Source organism: Amblyomma maculatum, chromosome 11 (genome assembly GCF_055883805.1).
Source record: "Amblyomma maculatum isolate TAMU_Amacu chromosome 11, ASM5588380v1, whole genome shotgun sequence".
In the NCBI taxonomy this organism is placed as follows: domain Eukaryota; kingdom Metazoa; phylum Arthropoda; class Arachnida; order Ixodida; family Ixodidae; genus Amblyomma; species Amblyomma maculatum.
Genome location: NC_139354.1, coordinates 124651005 through 124669773, shown reverse-complemented (window position 1 = coordinate 124669773; position 18769 = coordinate 124651005). Strand labels below are relative to the sequence as shown.

The 18769-nt window shown below is 44.2% G+C and overlaps 1 protein-coding gene across 7 annotated transcripts in view; it reads left to right on the top strand.

Moving 5' to 3' along the window:
* LOC146174899 (uncharacterized) overlaps positions 1-18769 on the top strand; it is a 266551-nt gene that overhangs the window by 207094 nt on the left and 40688 nt on the right. For all 7 annotated transcript variants that reach the window (XR_014702011.1, XM_084584108.1, XM_084584110.1 and 4 more), the window contains one exon: positions 14847-14925. Coding sequence is in view for 6 of the 7 variants with exons in the window: in XM_084584108.1 (XP_084440234.1) it covers positions 14847-14925 (79 nt within the window). In the remaining variant the exon portion in view is untranslated. The remainder of the gene's footprint in view (positions 1-14846; positions 14926-18769) is intronic.

The following is an 18769-nucleotide window of genomic DNA, read 5'->3' as shown; positions in this document are numbered from 1 at the left end:
GCCCGCTTCTTCTTCCTTGTCGTCCGTAACATGACCCGAGGCCACCGAGCTATCGTTCCGATCGTGGACGAGGAAGTTTAGCGATATTAATGATTTCATGGCATGATTATGGGCGTGTCTGGATGCTTGAAGAAGAAGAGGAAAAAGAATAGAACGGCTTTGCCGTTACGATGTCTGATTCGTGGGTGATCCGCCTCCCTTGGAGCTGTCAACCATCCGTCACCAGAGTCCATGGGACCGATGGCTCGAGGTCACGTCAGGCAGCTTGGGCGGGGGTTGCGTGTTCCTTCGGTTCCTTCGGGTCATTCGGGTCTTTCGGGTCCTTCATCTCGGTTCTGATTGGTCTGTTCTCCTTGTCTTCAGGTCCGGGCTGGGGGCTGGGCGGTGGTAGTTGTTCAGGTCTGGGCTTGAAGGGCTGGGGCGAAGCTGCTCGGCGATGTGCCTGGGCCCTCGGTGATGGTCCCGGCTTGAAGATGGCCTCGATGCTGCAAGGCGAGGATGGGGATGTTGTACGCCGCACCTCCACCAAATGTTACGATACGGCAAGCCGATGAAGACAGGAGACAGAACATGACCGATGGCGATGGTAGATGACGTTTAATGAATGTTCGCGGGCCTAGCGCGAGCGCTCCTGCCCGCGCCACTGCCCGCTTCTTCTTCCTTGTCGTCCGTAACAATATATTCTCATGGCTAGAAGTTTCTGCTCAAAGGTATTTAAGAGAAACTCTTTTTGATCAAGGAGCGCTAGCTGCGTTGACCCATTTTTTTAAAGCCATATTGAAGCTTTTGTATGATTTCAAATTTAGAGCTGAATGATGCTAACTGATTATGTAAGACCTTTTCGAGCCCTTTTAGGATACGGGAAGAAAGGAGATTGGGCGGTAATTACTGATATCTGGCTTATCCCCTTTTTTTGCAATGCCGTAACTCTCGCAGTTTTCATTCTATCTGGTTGCATAGGTTGTACACGTGGACTAAGACAGGAGATATATCATGTAAAACATATTATACTGGCTAGATCTTTAAACCATCTGTATCGCAACCCATATGTCGCAATTCATGAAAAGCTGAGCATAACTCAGCTGCTGTACACTGTTTTAAAAATACTGTTTTGTTGTGCAGAGAATTTGAAGATTTGAGGATGAGTTAACGATGACTCATGTCCTCTATGAACCAAATAACGGTTAAAAGTATCAAGTATATCCTGGCCTTCTACACTTTAATGATCTAAACAAATAATTTCCACTGCCTCCGATTTTAATTTTTGCTCAAGACATTATTTACTCTACTTCAGAGTTTAGCAGTGCTTCCGGAGCATGATGAAAAAAGTTGCAAGTAGTGGTTTTCTATTGATTTCTTCAACTCCTTGTTAACCTTGTTTCGGAAAACTTATATTTCTTTTCAGATCTCAGGGCTCGCAGGTTTGTAGGAAACTTGAATAATGGCGGTTATTTTTTTTATTTTATTCAGGAGGCCTCTAGTGACCCAAGGTTTTCGATTATCCTTATGTAGCTTTTGTTTCTTTTCTATGATGTTGGGTGTATTACAAATGCATCAATACACTTATTAAAACCTTTTCCTGCACCACTCTCATACAAGACATCCTACCAGCACATTAGTTGCAATTTCTATTTAAATTCCTGAAATGATGTACCAGTGTTTCTTTGGAGTGTGTTTACCACTCTGCGGCTACCCTAGGCATGTTTCGTCCTAAGAAACATGCAAATAGGCATGTGATTACTCAGTGGACAACTAAAGTTCCCACTAATGACGCAAGAGATAACATAGTTGATTACAAATAAATCAAGAATGGTATTTAATCTTTCAGTAACTCATGTTTCCTATTCTATAATATGAAACATTCATTGGAAACAAGCACACTCTCAAATTGCACTTTTTAACCCGCTTAGAATTAATGTCTATATAGAAATTTCCTTCCATAACTACGATTTTGCTATTGTCATTACAAAACATTAGGTATGTATTCAAAAGGTAAATATACTTTTAACACGTTGACCAGTTGGACGATAACAAGCTGCAAAAATGTATTCTTCAATTCAATACAAAGCGTCTCATTATCCTTCATGGTACAACGAAATTCAGATAGTAGATCACATTTATTGAAATTTTTATTACCAACAGCACAGCACATCCCTGTTTGTGTTTTAGATAAAATGCTTTTTTTTTTCTGGAAATTGAAGATCCCAAAATTGTTCTCATACTGTCTCACTTAACGTAATGACATCACATTTGTAATTGATACCAACAAAAATTACGGCCGACTTCTAAGATATTAAAATTTGAAGTAGCTGCGTAGCACTGCTTAACCATTGTACTTCAGCGCGTCAAGCACGGCGAACCTGCGCCGCCGTGCCTGACGGCCCTGCTTCGTTCATTGCGACGCGGAGCAATCCCGCGGCGAAGACGCGTCCTCACCTTTCCTTACGCCATCTTCAGAAATGAACGAAAACAGGCACAAAATACATTTAACAATGCACGCTCTGAGGCAGAAAGATCTGGGGATCAATGGGGGAGAGAAAGAGAGAGGGAGACGCGCTTGAGGTGGAGCGTCAGTTCAGGCGCGGAGGTAAGCACAAGCAGCTCCACGACGCGGCGAGCGGCTCGGAGCCGAGGTCCAGCGAGCACCACGCATGCACATCTGCTGTCCGTGCTAAGGACTGACTGATGCGAGAGGAGATGCCGATGTGTCGGGAAGAATCATCGTGCTTAGAGGTTGGGGTGAAACCGCGCTAGTCCGATGTGTTCGAATAGTTTCTCGATACACGAGGTGAGCGAGATAGGCCGAAGAGTTGCAAGTGAGAGTTGTCTGTCAGGTTTGGGAATGACAATTTAGGTGTGCTTCCACTCTTGAGGGAGGGCTTCCGACGTCAGCTGGGAGATTGATTGGTCCAGGTTTTTGAGTACCTTGTATTGGATGCCATCCGTACCCGGCGCCGTATTCTTCGTGACATTTTGTCGAGCGTCTCAGACTTCAGCCTCTGTTATGTCAGCGTCGAGTAGGCTGTTCTCGTCCTTATAGGGGTAGTCCTTGTACTGGGGGCGCGGGCCAGAGCTGATTTAGCGCTGTTCTAGTTGGGCGAAAAATGCGCTGTCGACACACTGTTCCTTGCGCAGGAGTGTACGTATCGCCTTGCTAGTCTCGGATTTGGATTGTCTTGGTTCTCGTAAAGCGTGGAGCAGCGACCACATACGAGCCAAGCCCACGGTGCCTTGGAGATGGTCGCAGACGCAGTACCAGTTGTTATTTGTCAGCAAGGCAGCATAGTTCTTTGCTTCGGCAGTGATTTGGGCTATTCTTAGCTTCAGCTTCCTGTTGTGTGTTTGCCGTTTTCACCTTTTGATGAGCCCCCTGCGAGCCTCCCACAGGGGGAGCAGGTGGTTGTCTACGTCAGGTGTAGTTGTAGTGGCTGAGGCCGTAGTAGTAGGTCGTCGCAGGTCTTTGTTTATTTCTTGCACCCATTCAGGAAGGGGCAGAGGTGAGGGCGGATTTGGCGTTCCTTTTAACCCGTTACGCCCTCTCTCCGTCGTGGCCCCCTTTTTCTGTCGAAGGAGTCCCAGTTGGTTAATATTATCTTGCGACCAATCTTGCGGGTCCCGGCTGTTTCAATATCGGCGGTTATTATGTAATGATCGCTACTCAACGCCTCTCCTACGTTCCATCACGTGCTCAGGGTATTTGCTCTGGCGGGGCACGTGTCTCTGTTCACACTGTTTCCCGTGCGGGTGGGTTTGTCCGATTTCGTTAGTAGGGTGCGTTGATTTCTGGCGGTTATCAGGGCAAGTTTGCGACCTTTCGGGGTCTCCGATTCGTAGCCCGCCATTGGATTGGCCGCATTGAAGTCTCCCACAATTATAACTTGATTCCTCTTCTGGCTAATTTTAGGGTCGCTTCTATTATTTTGTGAAATGCGTCCCGTTTCCCCTCTTTAGGTGGACTGTACAAGTTAAGAACGAACTAGGATGCCTGGTTGCGTTTGGTGGGAACCACCTCGAGCAGAACGTGTGCGATGTGCTTGTTCTCGATAGTGTGTTCTACGGCGGTGAGGTGCTTGAATACCAAGGTAGCTATTTTGGGTGGCGTCGTGTCTGCTTCGTCGACGTGCACTCTTGGATTTTGGCGTGTGCTGTGAAGCCTGTGAGGGTGGGTTCGCAGCTTACTTCTTGAATTGCTATTATATCTGGGAGGGGTGAGGGGGGAGGAAGGGTTCTATAGACTGGCAAGATACTGGGTGAGGAGTCCTTTCTTGCGTCGGTATCCTCGACAGTTTCACTGTCATAGCCGAATGGGCGGATGGTCTACTTGAATTTTTGTTTTATCTTTTTGTCCAGGGCTGCTATCAATGTGGTTGTTGATGATGATTATGAGGCTGAGGAGTCAGATATGGCGGGAATGATGTCTGTGGGGGATGTGGGGGAGTTATCGAGGTGTCAGCGGTGCCACTGTTGTGCTGCCGTCGGCAGGGCAGGAACAGTGGCAGTGACGATCGATCAGGTGGGATTCGGTCGCGCATATGGGTGGAGGCGTCGTGCTTCACGGTTGTCGCGCTCGTCGTGCGTGTCTTCCGGGAGGTTTACCTTAGGTCGACACTGTGCCGGAGGGGAGGGTGTCGGCGGCTGTTGATCTCTCATGAGCAGCTGACGCAACAACCCCGTCTGGTGATGCATCTGTTGCTGCATTCGCTGGTCAGTATGTTGGAGGTGTCATTCTAATGTACCTTCCTTTTCCCTCTTGACCTCCACATAGAGGCTCTCTACCATTGTTTTTGTTTCGGCGCGAAGAGTAACAGCCATGGCCTCCATCGACCGGTGTATCATTGCTGGAATCTTCATCTGGGGAGGGAGGAGCAAGTGGAGCTGTCTTTTCAGCCGTTAGTGGAGTGAGGGGTTTGGTGTTAGATTGTGTTACGTAGGTGTTAGAATTTTTATCGGCGTTTGTTCGTGGCTTGCGCAAATTGTCTGTGGCGGTTGAAATGGGAGGGGTGGCATTGGAGAGAGGGAGAGGAGGGAATTGTTCTGTCGAGCTCACCTTCAGATGGCTTGGGTTTTCATGGTCCTGGTTTTTCAACGGGAGCTGCTTTGTCTGGCTTTCCCAGCGGGACCCTAGACCGGCGCTAGGTTGTTGGGGTGGTGGCGCAGTAGGGACCGTCTTAGGGCCTTTCTTTTCTTGAAGTGCTCCATGGTTGTCTTCTTCCGGGTGCGAGCCTCCCGTCGTCGTTGTCACTGCAGCTACCATGTCGTGGGCGTTGCTGCACGATTGGTTATCATTTACACGGTTTGAGTGTTGTGCTGGCGGGACCGTTCGGGGCACTCCCTTGTAGTTGGGTTTCTTTTTGGTGCTCGAGTGCGATCACCAACCTCTTGTTGAGAAGCTTTCGCTGTCGAATTGGGCAGCGGGGGTTCATGGCCGGGTGTTTTTAGCCGCAATTGATGCAGCAGGTTTGGGAGTGGTGCGCTTAATCGGGATCGTCTGCGCCGCATTTGGCACACCTTGTTTATTCCGGGTTAGGACACACGCCTGCTCTATGGCCCACGCCGAGGAATACGCTGCACGCTTGGTACCTGGGCTTATGTGGCCGGCATCGATACTCGGCGCCACCGTATTTGATATAGTACGGAATGTGGAATCCTTCGAAGGTAATCAGGGCGGTGCTTGATTTCCCCATCATTCTGATCATTCTGGCATGTAGAATCTTCGTGTTTTTTACTCGCAGCTCCGCCATAAAATTTTCTATGCTGGTTACCGCTTCCACGCCCGTGATCTCCCCTTTGCATTAGGTTTCCGGGGTTGCCACGTACGCGACGACTTCAGGGAGCAGAGTAGGCCCTATTCCTCCCATGCCTATTAGTCTATGTTTGTAACCCTTTTTTTATGGTCTGCTGGGGTTAGAACATTGATCTTGGTATCATTGAAATCAGCAATTTGAGGTAGTGATACTGAACTAGGAATATTGTTTTCCGATTATTCGATTCTTTGTTGGCTTTTTACTAGGCCTACCAAATTTTAGACCCAAAATCTGCAGTAAATATAATTTAAATTGTATTTCTCTACACTAAATTTCATAATTCTAGTTCAGTAGCCTGTCTGTAGTATTTACTGCTTAGTCCCAAAGTTTTGTCTCTCTATCGGCTGAAGTTCCTGAAAAAGGGGGTCAAATGCAGCAAAATTTCACATCTTGAGATAATTGCCTTTGAAGTGGAAGAAAGACCATTATTACAATCATCATTCCGGAAATGCATATTGATGCCTTTTTTTGAATAGCCATCAGCATGTTAGTTACCACCACAATCAATTTTTATTTTCTGTACAAGCGGCCTTGCTCTTCCGACCCCCTTAGTGACCTGTAGTGTAGCCCTCAGTATTAAGTATAGTCACCATCATTCAGCTCATATGACCAGTGGACTGTTATTCTCCCGTCAGAAATTTTGAATAAACTCAAATTCCTACTCAAGCCATGATGCTCGATGTTTTCCGTCTGGATTCTGTAAAATGGCCCTGAGAGCCATTTTACAAAATGCTGGGCGAACGTTCCAGCAACTCCTTGTCGTGCAGTACCTTTCAACCAGCTGGAAATACTGACCGTATGCTTTACACTAACAGTTTTCGGCGACGGCAAACGAGGGAAGGTAATTGTCAATCAGGCCATAGCTACGGTCACAAGCTTTTTTCCATTACGGTCTCTATGCGTTTCACCGAGCGTAAGCTTCGATGCAGACGTGCGTGGTCACGACGGCTCGATTGTGTTGCGGAGATTTGGTGTCATAACCGAATGATTCATACCTCTTCCTATGGAAGCGCAGTCTTCTAAACTGCTTCTTTGTCTTCTTCATTGAAAAAGCTCTAAATATCCAGATTCAAATAAAGAAAACGTCAGTTGCCCATAAAACACGCCGAAGCGCGAACAAAATTCCGTGAGTCGCGAGTATTCTAGCTGCGTCTCATCATTTGTTTGGCTAAAAAATGTGCTAGCTAGCTTTTCACTGCTTTAAAATCAGTGACAACCATCCTGCTAATTGTGATCAAAATAGCCGCTGCAAAATATTTTTTTTTTCGGATTAGAAGAGGCAAAGGTCTCAAGCCGGTGTCAAAAATGGGCGATGCTCCTCGCCGCCTTGGTTTCGAAAAATGCCGATTTCGGAGTAAATATTTCGCCTGCTGGTAAATGAAGGGCTGGGCTTAGTAAAGGAGAGAATAGGGGTTTTGATTTCCCCCCCAAAAAATGTTTTTGTTTTAAATTTTGCCTACTCTGTTCCCTTCATACTGTTTGTTACCGAGGTCTAGCGAGCTGATGCCGCGTAGTCGGTGAGTAAGCTCTTCTCTTGGAGTGCTGACGACTGCCAGATTTTGTTTTGGTCTTTCTAGGATCATTCGTTCACGCCGGCTTTCTGCCGGAAGCTGCGCTGCAGCACCGATGGCTTGGGCGAATTGATGCGTTATCCAATTTTCTAAGTTTATTCCGTCTCGGGGACTTATCACAATTTCATCGATTAGGAGGGGTGGTGGCATTTGTTTTTGTCGGCTTTGCTGTGGCTGTTCAACGTTTTACATTTCTTTGGTGGCTTGAGACTGTTGTTGTCTCCGCAGCAGGTGCCTCTGCTCGCCGTTGGCGCTTGGTTTGGGCAGTGAACCAGTCATTGCCGACGCGTCTGGCGTCTTTGCTATCTGCGTCAGATACTTTGTTGTTTCCCCGGGTGTCCATAGCAGCAGGATGCTGATCCGGATCATCCATATGTTGTTGAAGCTGCCTGGCTGACGTTCGGAACGGTGTGGATGTTGCTTTCTTAATTCCTAGCCACGCCTTGGCAGAAAGGTTTGTCCCTACCTCGGCCACTGGAACGCAAATTCAAGGCGTCGGGGCGACGTCACTGCTGCTCCACGCAGAGGTGTCCACGGGACGCGGCCTCGGAGCCGGCGTTGCCCGCTGGGCGGAAGACACAGCCAATGAGGCACGAGGTTAGCCAGACATTTTTTTGGGAAAAACTGGGGCCACGTGCAGGCCGGCGAGGTTGGATCGAGGAACACCGGAGCTGTCGACAAACACGTCTGCTCTTGGTGCCTGCTCGGAGAAAACTACTCAAGAGAGAGAGACGTTGGCGAAATCCGTGATTACGGCTAGTAGTGCTACTCACTAAAAACCTGTCATGTTGAGATAATTTGCTCTTGACAGACTACACGTTATTGTGCAAAAACCTTAAACCCTTCTTTATTCTCAGTGAGGTAAACCAATTTTATTTAAACAACCGAAATGAGCCATAATAACCATAAATCAATACATGAGATAAGGATGTTACACAGACCGAAACTCATCTGTACACTTGATTACAACGGCATTGCTGCCGGCTTCCTTGTGTATCAGTACCTTTCCAATTACATGCCAGACAAACTGATATCCAAACTGTGGACACCACTCTTTAACAACGGAAAACAGCTCTCTCGTTCGCGCAGTCATGTTTGCGCAGATACACTGGTTGATTTGAGTATCCTTGAGACTGTGTTTCCTCGCAAAATGATGCCCCTAGCTTCCTGGCGCGAAAACCTTATGATGATGCCAAGAGTGTTTCCAGTCTTTGCTGGTAGTCGGTGCAGCGCAGGGATATGCTCATTATTTATAGAAGTAACCTCAAGTGACTTATCCACTTGGAAAGCGATTCTTCTTCTTTATTTTGGGGGACGCCGTGCAGCCTTTTATAGAAGCGCGGGTTTGGCTGCCCATTTGAACTTGCAATAGATCTATCCATTGTTTTGTCAGATAGTATGAAATTGATCTGCAAGCATCTCGACGGACTTTTCAATGTCATTTACTGTGACCGGTAGTTCTAGAAGCAACTATGGCAAACAGAAATTAACTTTTCAGGTGCTATCCCTAATCAACAACACATGAAATGTGAAATTTTCATTGGCACCTAGGGTATTTAAAAAGAACGTAAAACAACATTTAAATGACTATCCCCTATAATTTCAATGGTGGTAGTAACTGTATTTTTCTCATATGTAATCTTTTTTGTGTAAATATTTTTTCATTTAGTGTACATTTTTATGTTAGTGACAGCGTGATCTGTTGATTTGTATATCCAATGAATACTGCATGTATTCATATCTTTTACATATCGTAAGTAAGTGTTGCATAATGCTTCTTTTATTTTATATACACTAGAGGTGTGTGCGTTGTTGTCTGTTGTTATCTGTTTTGGGAACCAAGCCCAAGTCAGGCTTGTCGCCTTTTGCCTTGGCTTCCCCTTTCTTGTAAAAGAAAGAAATAAACTTTAACTCCAAACTCCAAAGTCACTTTTTTATCTATATCGACCAGCTTTGTTATCAGATCAGCGTCTGTGCTCTGCTCATGAGCGGCGGTCGTGCTCTCGCCATTTGCAGGCTTAAATGTGCCACAATTCCGGAATTTTGCATCGATAGCGCTTTAACTGAGCCTCTTAGACTCTAGAGCATGTCCCCACATGAAACACGAAGTCAATTCACAACGTGTCTACGCGAACTCATTATTCTGCAGAACTGCCCAACAAACGGAAAAGCGACTCATTCTGAGCTGTTCTCAATCTATCAAATCAAGTTCTCGGTCGGCCGGGAAGAACTTTTTAAATGTGCGCTACCTATCATCCGGCACTTCGGTAGAGCGCCCAATAGCAAGCGACGCCATAATTAGGTAGAACGACCTGAGAATACAGAAGAAGGCGTTCAGAGGGTCGCCCCGTCGGGGTGGCGCAGTAGTTACGGTGCTCGACTACTGTTCCCAAGGACGCGAGATCAAATCCCGGCCTCGGCGGCCGCTTTTCGATGGAGGCGAAAAGCAAGGCGCCCGTGTGCTGTGCGATGTCAGTGCACGTTAAAGAACCCCTGGTGGTCGAAATTTCCGGAGTCCTCCACTAAAGCGTCTCTCATAGCCTAAGTCGCTTTGGGACGTTAAACCGTACAAACCAACCATCAGAGGGTTATTGTGCCGACCTCCACCGCTGCTGCTTGAATGAAGAGCAATGCCTCGTGTCGAAGCAAGTTTGATGACTGTCCCCAAAAGTGGCAGCGCCGACGCAGACCAAAAAATCAAGGCAGCGGGAAATTCATGAGTCCGGTGTGCAGTTCCAAAGAACGCTTGTACCTGCTATAGTGGTAGAGGAGAGTAGCACCAAGAAAGGTGCGCATTCATTCCACCCACGGATCCCATACAGCAGCACCGCCAACCAACGTGGGAATACAGAGGAAGGCGTTCAGAGGGTTGCGTGCGCCGCGCTCTTCCGCTAGGGCTTGAAACACAGATTGCTATGCTATGACGTAATATTATGAAATTTTTGCCACACTGCATAGTCACCCCTGAAGTTTGTTCAAATCTGATCTTTTTTCGTAGAAAAAAAAACCTGAAGGTGTCAGTTCGAGCATATTAGGGTGTCGGTGAGTCAGGATGATGGTCTCTACTTAAGCGTTTTACTCCATCTCATATACGGGTATAAGTGGAGTAGTTAATTGAAGCTGGTTACTAATCGGGAAAAAACTAATTCAAGCCTCAGCTGATTTTTACGGGATTCAAGGTGTGAATATCATTTTTCACTATTTTTTTTTTCAGTGGATGGATAAAGCCTAGATAACATAAACCTAACTGATTTTCTATGTGTTTTTTAAAGGCGGTTAATATTTGCTTTAATGTGAGGATCCATTGTTATGCATTAATATTATTGTTTCGGTCTTACAAATAAGTAGAGTAATTTTACAGGAGACGAATTTTTTAGGTTCAGTCTATGGAAACAGAGTTAGGGCTAAATAGAAAAGCAGTTTGTATTAATATGCAAGTTCCATATCAAAGCAGAAGTTAGTTGCTATAGCTGTCACCTTCGCACAGCGGTGAAGTACCTAGTTTGTAAGAAAAGAGAATATGATGTGTTTTGGCAAATAATGTGGAGACATACTGCTTTGCCGCCATTTAACTGCCCCCCCCCCCCCCAATTAGTGCATTCCTTCAACATGTTTAAATCACACATAGACTTACAATACTCAAAATGCCCTTAATGAACATTAGGAATAGCAAGCGTCTTACAACACCACATTGGGGCACCCCTGACTTTACTAGCAGAGTGGTCGAGCTGTGGTATACTTCATTTAGTAATATAAGCTATAGTCCAGACAACACAAATATCTGGTATGCCTATCATTTTAAGATTCACTACTGCTTTTGTTATGCGGAAACCTTAACAAACACTTTGGTGAAATCTATAGGTATTTCATAAATTTGAGAAACACTGTCAATGTATAGCGCAATGTCATGAATTACAGGTGCCAGTTGAGCTAGAGTAGAAAAACCTTTTCCGAAGCCATGCTGAACCCAGTAAGCACATTGGTTTCTGCCAAATATTCTTTGATGCAGTCTGTCACATTGTGCTACAGGGTTCTGCAGCATTTTGACAATAAAGAAGCAGGGCGATAATCTTGTGGAACTTTTCCATCGCACTTTTAGAACACTGAAGCAGCTCGGGCCACCATCCTGTCATTCAGAATTTGTCACGACGAAAGCGAAAAAGAACATTTTTTAAATGAAATCTCGCAACTTGACAAAAATATCGTTTAAGAACAATGTTTGCGTTTTCGCCTAGGTCACACGAAGTTTTTTTTTTTTTTTTCAGAAGCACCAGCACAGTGACAATGCCGAGATGAAAAATAAAACTTGAAATGCATGCCTTTCGGAAAATCGAGTAATAGCATATGACACAAAAGGGCACTAAATTATGCCTTAAAGTGGGGGGCTTTGTCTTTGTCATAAGTTCTCGGTATGCTACCAACTGTTAATTGCGAAATTGGTTTCGTTTCGTCATTCATCTGCTAATGCAACTTGTTGGCCATTTGTAATAAAAAAAGGCAGTGATGTATTACAATAGCAAACTTTTCCTGCATTCAGCTTCTGTTTAAGCGTATCCTAGCTGCTTTCATTTATTTTTTTATAGGCATGCTTTTTTTTTTCAACATTTCTACTTAGCATTTCAGGTGAATCCCGTCCCCTGTCATGCAGGGTGAGTGATCGTGCACTGTTTTATCTGATGGCCATAAAATTTTCTATGGAGTAGTGACACGTACCTTTTAAGATATTCGAAAGAGAACAGTCACTGGTGATATAAATAAACATTATAGTTTTTCATGTAATGTATAATATAAACACTCTCAGCACGATCCTCGCCAGAAATATTTGAAAGGTAGGCCTTCGTGATCTGCACAAATAGAAGGGTAATGGTCACCACGCGGTGACCTGAGTTTTCCCTGTGCACAAGGACATTCTGAAAAATCCAACTAATCAGATGAAAATCGAGAATGGAACTGCAGTTCCATAAGCACGTGTTGGCTCATGTACCACCCGCAGCAAATTACAACGAAGCATAATATGAAGGCAAGGCTAATGTTTTGGTGGCGCACATTTCCAGCATCCTGACCACTTCATCGCGAAGTTAATTCAAATAATCGAAATGGGCATCCGGTGTGCTGTAAATAGCATAAATAGTTATGCTGTATCCACAGGATTTTCTCATTGTGGGTAAGGATTCATTGTCAGGGATATCTTCCAACACAAAGGCAAACATAATTTTCAGTCAGGACGGCTACACCACCAGCTCTGGTGCATGTCGTAACAGCAAATAATATAAACAGAAGGAGAAGAATCATCACCTAATTTCGAGTTGAGCAAAGTCTCTGTTAGTACTATAATATGAGGATCGTATGCTTGCGTGATTGCCTATGAAACGCATGAGGTTTATTTTTTATACTGCGGGCATTGGCAGTCTGAGTTGCTTAGACGCCATTCAGTCGAACGTCAATCCTGTGTGTTAGAAGAGCCGATAAGTGTGTCCATACTTCGAGTTGTTTCGTGCAAAACTTGCACACGCCTTTTTTTAACTTTCATCTTAATAAATTGTATTTTTTAAATTTTAAATACATTATGAGCCATTGTAGCTTTCATTTTAAAAGGTCTTTTTTCTTCACAACTCTTCCAGCGAAGTTAACCTACTTTCAAAGCTGCAGGAGAATGGCCATTCTCGGCGTAGATGTTAAACCCTTAAATTTTATAGTATTTTGTAAACATTGCCATCTTTTATGTGTAACCTTCAAGCTATGTGATTACAGGTCACTTTTTGTTTTTCCAAATGTATGTATTCTGCTAATAGACTCGTACTTCAAGCCCAGACTGACGTTACATGCCTCATTCACTACGTTTTATTTCGAGGTAGCACTCGTTTCGTTATCTGTATCCTTAAGTGTACGGATAATCAAATTGGAATACCTGCTATTGTCCTCAAAGTGGATAGTTCCATTTCTTGAAAAGTAATCACCTGCTCTAAGATTTCACTGTCATTTTCCACGGCGTTGTTTCTACCTGCCCAACGTAAAGCTGTTCCAAAAGAACTGAGGTAGTTTACAATGTATATCTCTGACTTTACTTTGCAAGCCGCCAAACACAATGTTCACGCTGCATAGTTGTACTTTGATTTCTATAAAATCAGCAAGGATAACTTATTGGCCTTCAAGGAATTTTTCATACGATTCCCTTTGCGTCGGTTCATGATTTTTTGCTATCTCCGCAAAAAAGTAGCTTACATGCCCGTAAAACTCATAGGCGAGACTGGTACACTGGTGTGGGCACAGTAGACCCACAATGCATAGGTTGTCTCAACGAACGCTGCTGTACGTTCCTTAACAATCAACCTGCATAACGAACAGTTGCCTGGTCAACGTCGTTGCAGTGCGTGGTCCATCACGCAGACTGAATACGAAGAAGCAGAGGCTTCTTTTGTAGCTGTAGTTATCGAATACGTCGCACGTCGCTAAGTAAAAAAGGGTCGCACACGATCAGCCCCAGGAGGAGTTGACGGTGCAAAGTATTTGACAGTTAGCACGAGCTCGCTTCTGTCGATGCTGATACGGCGATCTGCACTGTGGAAGTTGCAAGTCGATGCAGCGATTGTTCAAAGGAATTCCTGCGGAACGCGAAAGAAGTGCCTGGTCAACAAAGCTCTCAACTGCAGTGCACTACTCCTTTCGTTCTTTTCTCTTATTGTTTTATGAAATGTCTTCTATTACTCAATGTTTCAACGCGTTGTTTTACTGAAATACTTTTCAACACAATCAAGAACAAACGCGTATATACACATATAGTAGCCATCCTTTAAAAACGCCTTGCATGCGCAGCCAAAATGTAATCATTTCTGGATCCCACTAAAGAACATATTACCTTTATCAGTACAGAATAACTTACCCAGTGAGCGCCATCCCCGATGTTTGACCTCCTATTGGCATAATAGGGCAAACATTTTTAAATATTTCTTCTTGGAATTACCACTCCCTGAGGAAAATGTGGTATGTGTAGGAGCTTGCTTCACTAGGTACAGGATTTCTACATAGGTCTACATACCACACCTTAGGTTCCGACCAGATATGGACACATGAAGGCTAAGGCAGGCATTGATACTGAGATTCCGTCACATTGCGAAATCTAAGTTCCACAGACCAGAGCAATTGGCTTGTACCTATATTATTACGCTCACTGCTTTTGCTTTCGGCAAGAATTTCCACATCATTGAAATATTTACAAGGTACCGAGTAAAATTTTTTGCACTAACTATTAGCAATTGAGAACAAAGAATGAAGCCGTTAACAAGATTGAAACTTGCCATTTGCCTCCCTGGCGAATCTAGTCACTTCATTGTCTCTAGGACTAAAGTGATTTCACTTGGAGTTCACTGCTTTTACTTCAAATAAATGTAGGTTGCTTGAAAGAAAAGCGTTCACTTTAATACCTACGCGATAACAAAAGGGACATAAAAAATTTGGGAAATTCTCACCGCAGGTGAATTCCGGCAATAACATGACAGAAGCAATGGCCGGTCTATGTAGGACCGGCAGATGCCTACGCTTTGACGAACTAGGTATGTAATCAAGCTAAACATCTTTCTCCCCTGATGACATTTTGCTTATAAAATTTGCTCTGCTATGTCATTCATGCAAAGCATTACACGGCATTAAAAGCCATAAAATCAAGCAGTGCAGAGCGAGTGGTCTAAAATGGTACCAGAAAGTATATAGTGACAGGAATCCGCGCCACGATACTGATACAGCCAGCATAATACGCAGAAGGCTGAGCTCAATTGGCCGATGCTCTCATATTGACTATGGTACATGTCAAAACGAGAGCATATATAAACTCTACTTTTCGTACTCCGTTAAGGGCATCAACGTCACAGCTCACGAAGAGTGTTCAGCAAAATATAAGCAGGCAGTGTGCCTAAACCGATAACTAACGTCAATGCACCGCAACTGGGCTTAGTGGTGCAGTGGAAGAATGCGAGAAAATTAACTTTCTTGTATAGATCAAAAGTAAGAAGCATCTATGGATAGAGGACAATGTTTGTGGACAAGGCGTACAATTGTCGGAAAGGGTTGCGGAATGAATATCAAGACAAGTAAAGCTATGCCTGAGTCATAAAAATGTTGGATTACCACATAAAGCTACTGACTCTGTGGGGGAAGGTTAGCCGTAAGAGCACCCAGGTGAGCGTAACTCAAGGGCTCTGGCCCTAACCTGGCCTTTGTTCTTTACTCGGCACCGATAGGCGAAACGTTATGATTAAGATGTATTAGCTATGTATTGTTATTATTGTCGGAAGTAAAAGAAGGCAAAGTTGGAAACAAAATTTGGTGCTTTTCGTTTGAGAAACACTTAGCGTTCCCGGACGTCGATAAGCGTCTTCCTAAAAGTTTTTAACATTTGAGCAATTCAATATTAACCACAGTAAATCATCTTTTAATCATGAGATTCAAAATTACAACATTCTAAATCGTTATCAACACTATATTTAAAGGATTTGGGCATTAATAGTTCCTCATGTATTCTATAGCTTCAGAGTTGGTTATAAATGTTTGTAATATAGTTTCTCACTTTCAAATGTTGTTAGGTATGTTTGTTTGCCATTTGTTACCCCTTTTTGTATATTGTTTTAATGAAAAGTATTAAAACCATATCTTACAGAACATTGTCAAAGATGAAAATGCTATCAATGTATTTGGTTAACCTGTTGTAACTTTCTTCATAATCCTAAAAGCACTATGAAAAGGCTAATTCAGAGGGCGCATTTTTAGGTGAGAGCATTTTTCACGTTTTGCCCTCTCGATGCCAAATATTGTCTATGTCTGGTAATTTAGTTACGTTTTAGCTGAGAATTCAGCAGGGAAAATAACATCTGCAAAACTTACATGCTTACGTGTTTAATGTTCGGCTTTAAGTGTGCATTGCCTCTGGCAGCAGACCACAAAAAAATGTAAAGATTACCGAGGACCTATATCACCAGGAATTTCAGGGAACTCCCTGAATTATTTGCTCAGGGAATTCTGCAGTTTCTTCTCGACTAGCCTAATAGCCGTTTCTTTGAGACACTTATGGCACCAAAAAGGCTGGAGAAGAAGGGTACGTTTTATAACATTTTTCTTAGCTGTTCTGCACGTAGCCCTTTTAATATACGAATGAAGAAGACAGGGAAGGCGGCGTATACACCTCTCTAATCTAATTATTATAGCGTCAAATTTTCGTTGCAAAATTTCTTATAGTATAGTACTTATGTATAGGAATCAGCGCCCAGATTAATTATTTCTAATAGGGTTGTTCTTCAGATAGTTTTGTATAACCCATTTTCAGTACCACCGCGCGGATTGGACAGACCTCTCACTGTAGGTTTATACGGAATCAAATTTAACAGTGTTGTATCTAGGAACTTGACATCCTCAGCTTAGCTGTATGAGGAGTGTAGTTTTCACTAATGCAGGTACTCGTTCCGGAGTCCATGAAAGTCTACACCATACCAGAAAGACACAGCTTTGACATCGTTTTGAAGAATTACATTGACCTAGAATATAGATCTATTTTGCTGATGCTGAACAATAGCAAATACTATGCTCCTTTACTACGGTCATAACAAAGAGATCAAGTATTGCCAGCAATGGCGCGGAGTTAACAGGTTGCTGATCTGCCAATCTCACCAAGTCATCCAAGCGTTCAAGCGATATATGAGGCAGGATTTCAGCAAGCAATCCTGCCTGCACCCCGCCGGGGTGGCGCAGTGGTTACGACGCTCGACTACTGTTCCCAAGGACGCGGGATCGAATCCCGGCCTCGGCGGCCGCTTTTCGGTGGAGGCGAAAAGCAAGGCGTCCGTGTGCTGTGCGATGTCAGTGCACGTTAAAGAACCCCAGGTGGTCGAAATTTCCGGAGTCCTCCACTACGGCGTCTCTCATAGCCTGAGTTGCTTTGGGACGTTAAACCCCACAAACCAACCAACCATCATATATCGTGCGGATGCAGAGACATTCCCGGACCTCATAAAATCAGCCAACCTTTTGCATCGATTTAATCATTTATTCATTCTTTATCCCATACCCTACTGATGCTGTGAGTAATAAATAGTGGTGCAGAACAATATACTTGCTCCAGTCCAGTGGTTCTCAAAAAATGGTGTGCGGATAGCAAGGATTCCGCGTAGCTCTATTTTCGGTGAGCAGAACCCAGCCCCGAAAAAAAGACTGTTTCTGAAGGCACTTAGTTCTCTCGTAAGTCCTGTTAGATGCAAGCCTTTCATGCGACTCATTGCCCTCATTTATCACTCCTTCACTCACTGTCCCAATTTTTTTCTCTTTTCCGCTTCTTTCTCTTTTCTTTTTTCCTATTTCCACCTTTCTCCTTTTGGTTGCTTTTCCTCTATTTTTTGGTGTTTTTGTTCTACTTCTCTATTACTACGGAAATAACTAAGAGAGGGGACAAGGAAGTAGACACAACACGAGCGCTAACAACTGGATGCACTCAAAACCTGAGCGCATAAATACACTGAGTGACAGATGCGCAGGAAGTTGTTAGTCAGCGCTTGTGTTGTGTCTACTTCCTTGTCCCGTCGCTTGAACTATCTTCTTCTACCATGATCGGTCATCAGCTCGCCCAGCAACACATTTTGATACTACTTTGTTCCTCCTTTAATGTTTACTGACTGGTTTCCGTGTTGTAACGCAACGATGAGGAATAAAATTTAGGCTTTTCAACGTTTTGGCGCGTTGTTGTGCGCAATTTTGTCGTATTTTGTGCAATTTCGACTTCCGTGCTGCTGTGACGTATCCACTATATACTTAAATCCTTGGCTTTTGTTACGCCGAAGTGGATTTTGTAGCTCTAAAATTAATTGCTCGAAATCAACTAAATTTTGTACACACAAAATATTTTGACATTCCACCTCATCAACCCACTCTTACTAATTATCAATAGATTTTTTGAAAATGACGGTGTGAAACCCTCCGCGGACGCACAGATTTTGTCCGCGCTCATGACTCCCGAATGCTCTGTCTTTAAAACCAGTTTTTGTTGGGGGGTGGGGGGGGGGGGGGTAGGGGGAGACAGTATAACTTTGACTGGTACTCGTTCCGAGGCCTGCTCCTGGAGCTGCGGTACAGTGGCTGGAATAGGGAAGTGTGCGGACCGCGCTGCCGACTCTGATGCCCTTCCTCGATGCTCTGGAGAGAGAGATCCAAGGGGCGCTGACGTCCACTCACTGCGTGTCATAGCGTGTCGTCTGCAGCCGCGTGGTTAATCGGCCGTGGTTGAGAACCCCTTCAAGATCCGATACACGCTTTCTGCTTTTACACAGCATTCTTATTTATTAGCCAAATATCTAAGTCATGCCGGTGTAAATTTATAATTCTTTACAATAGTCTTTTTTTGAGCAGAAGAATTAGAAC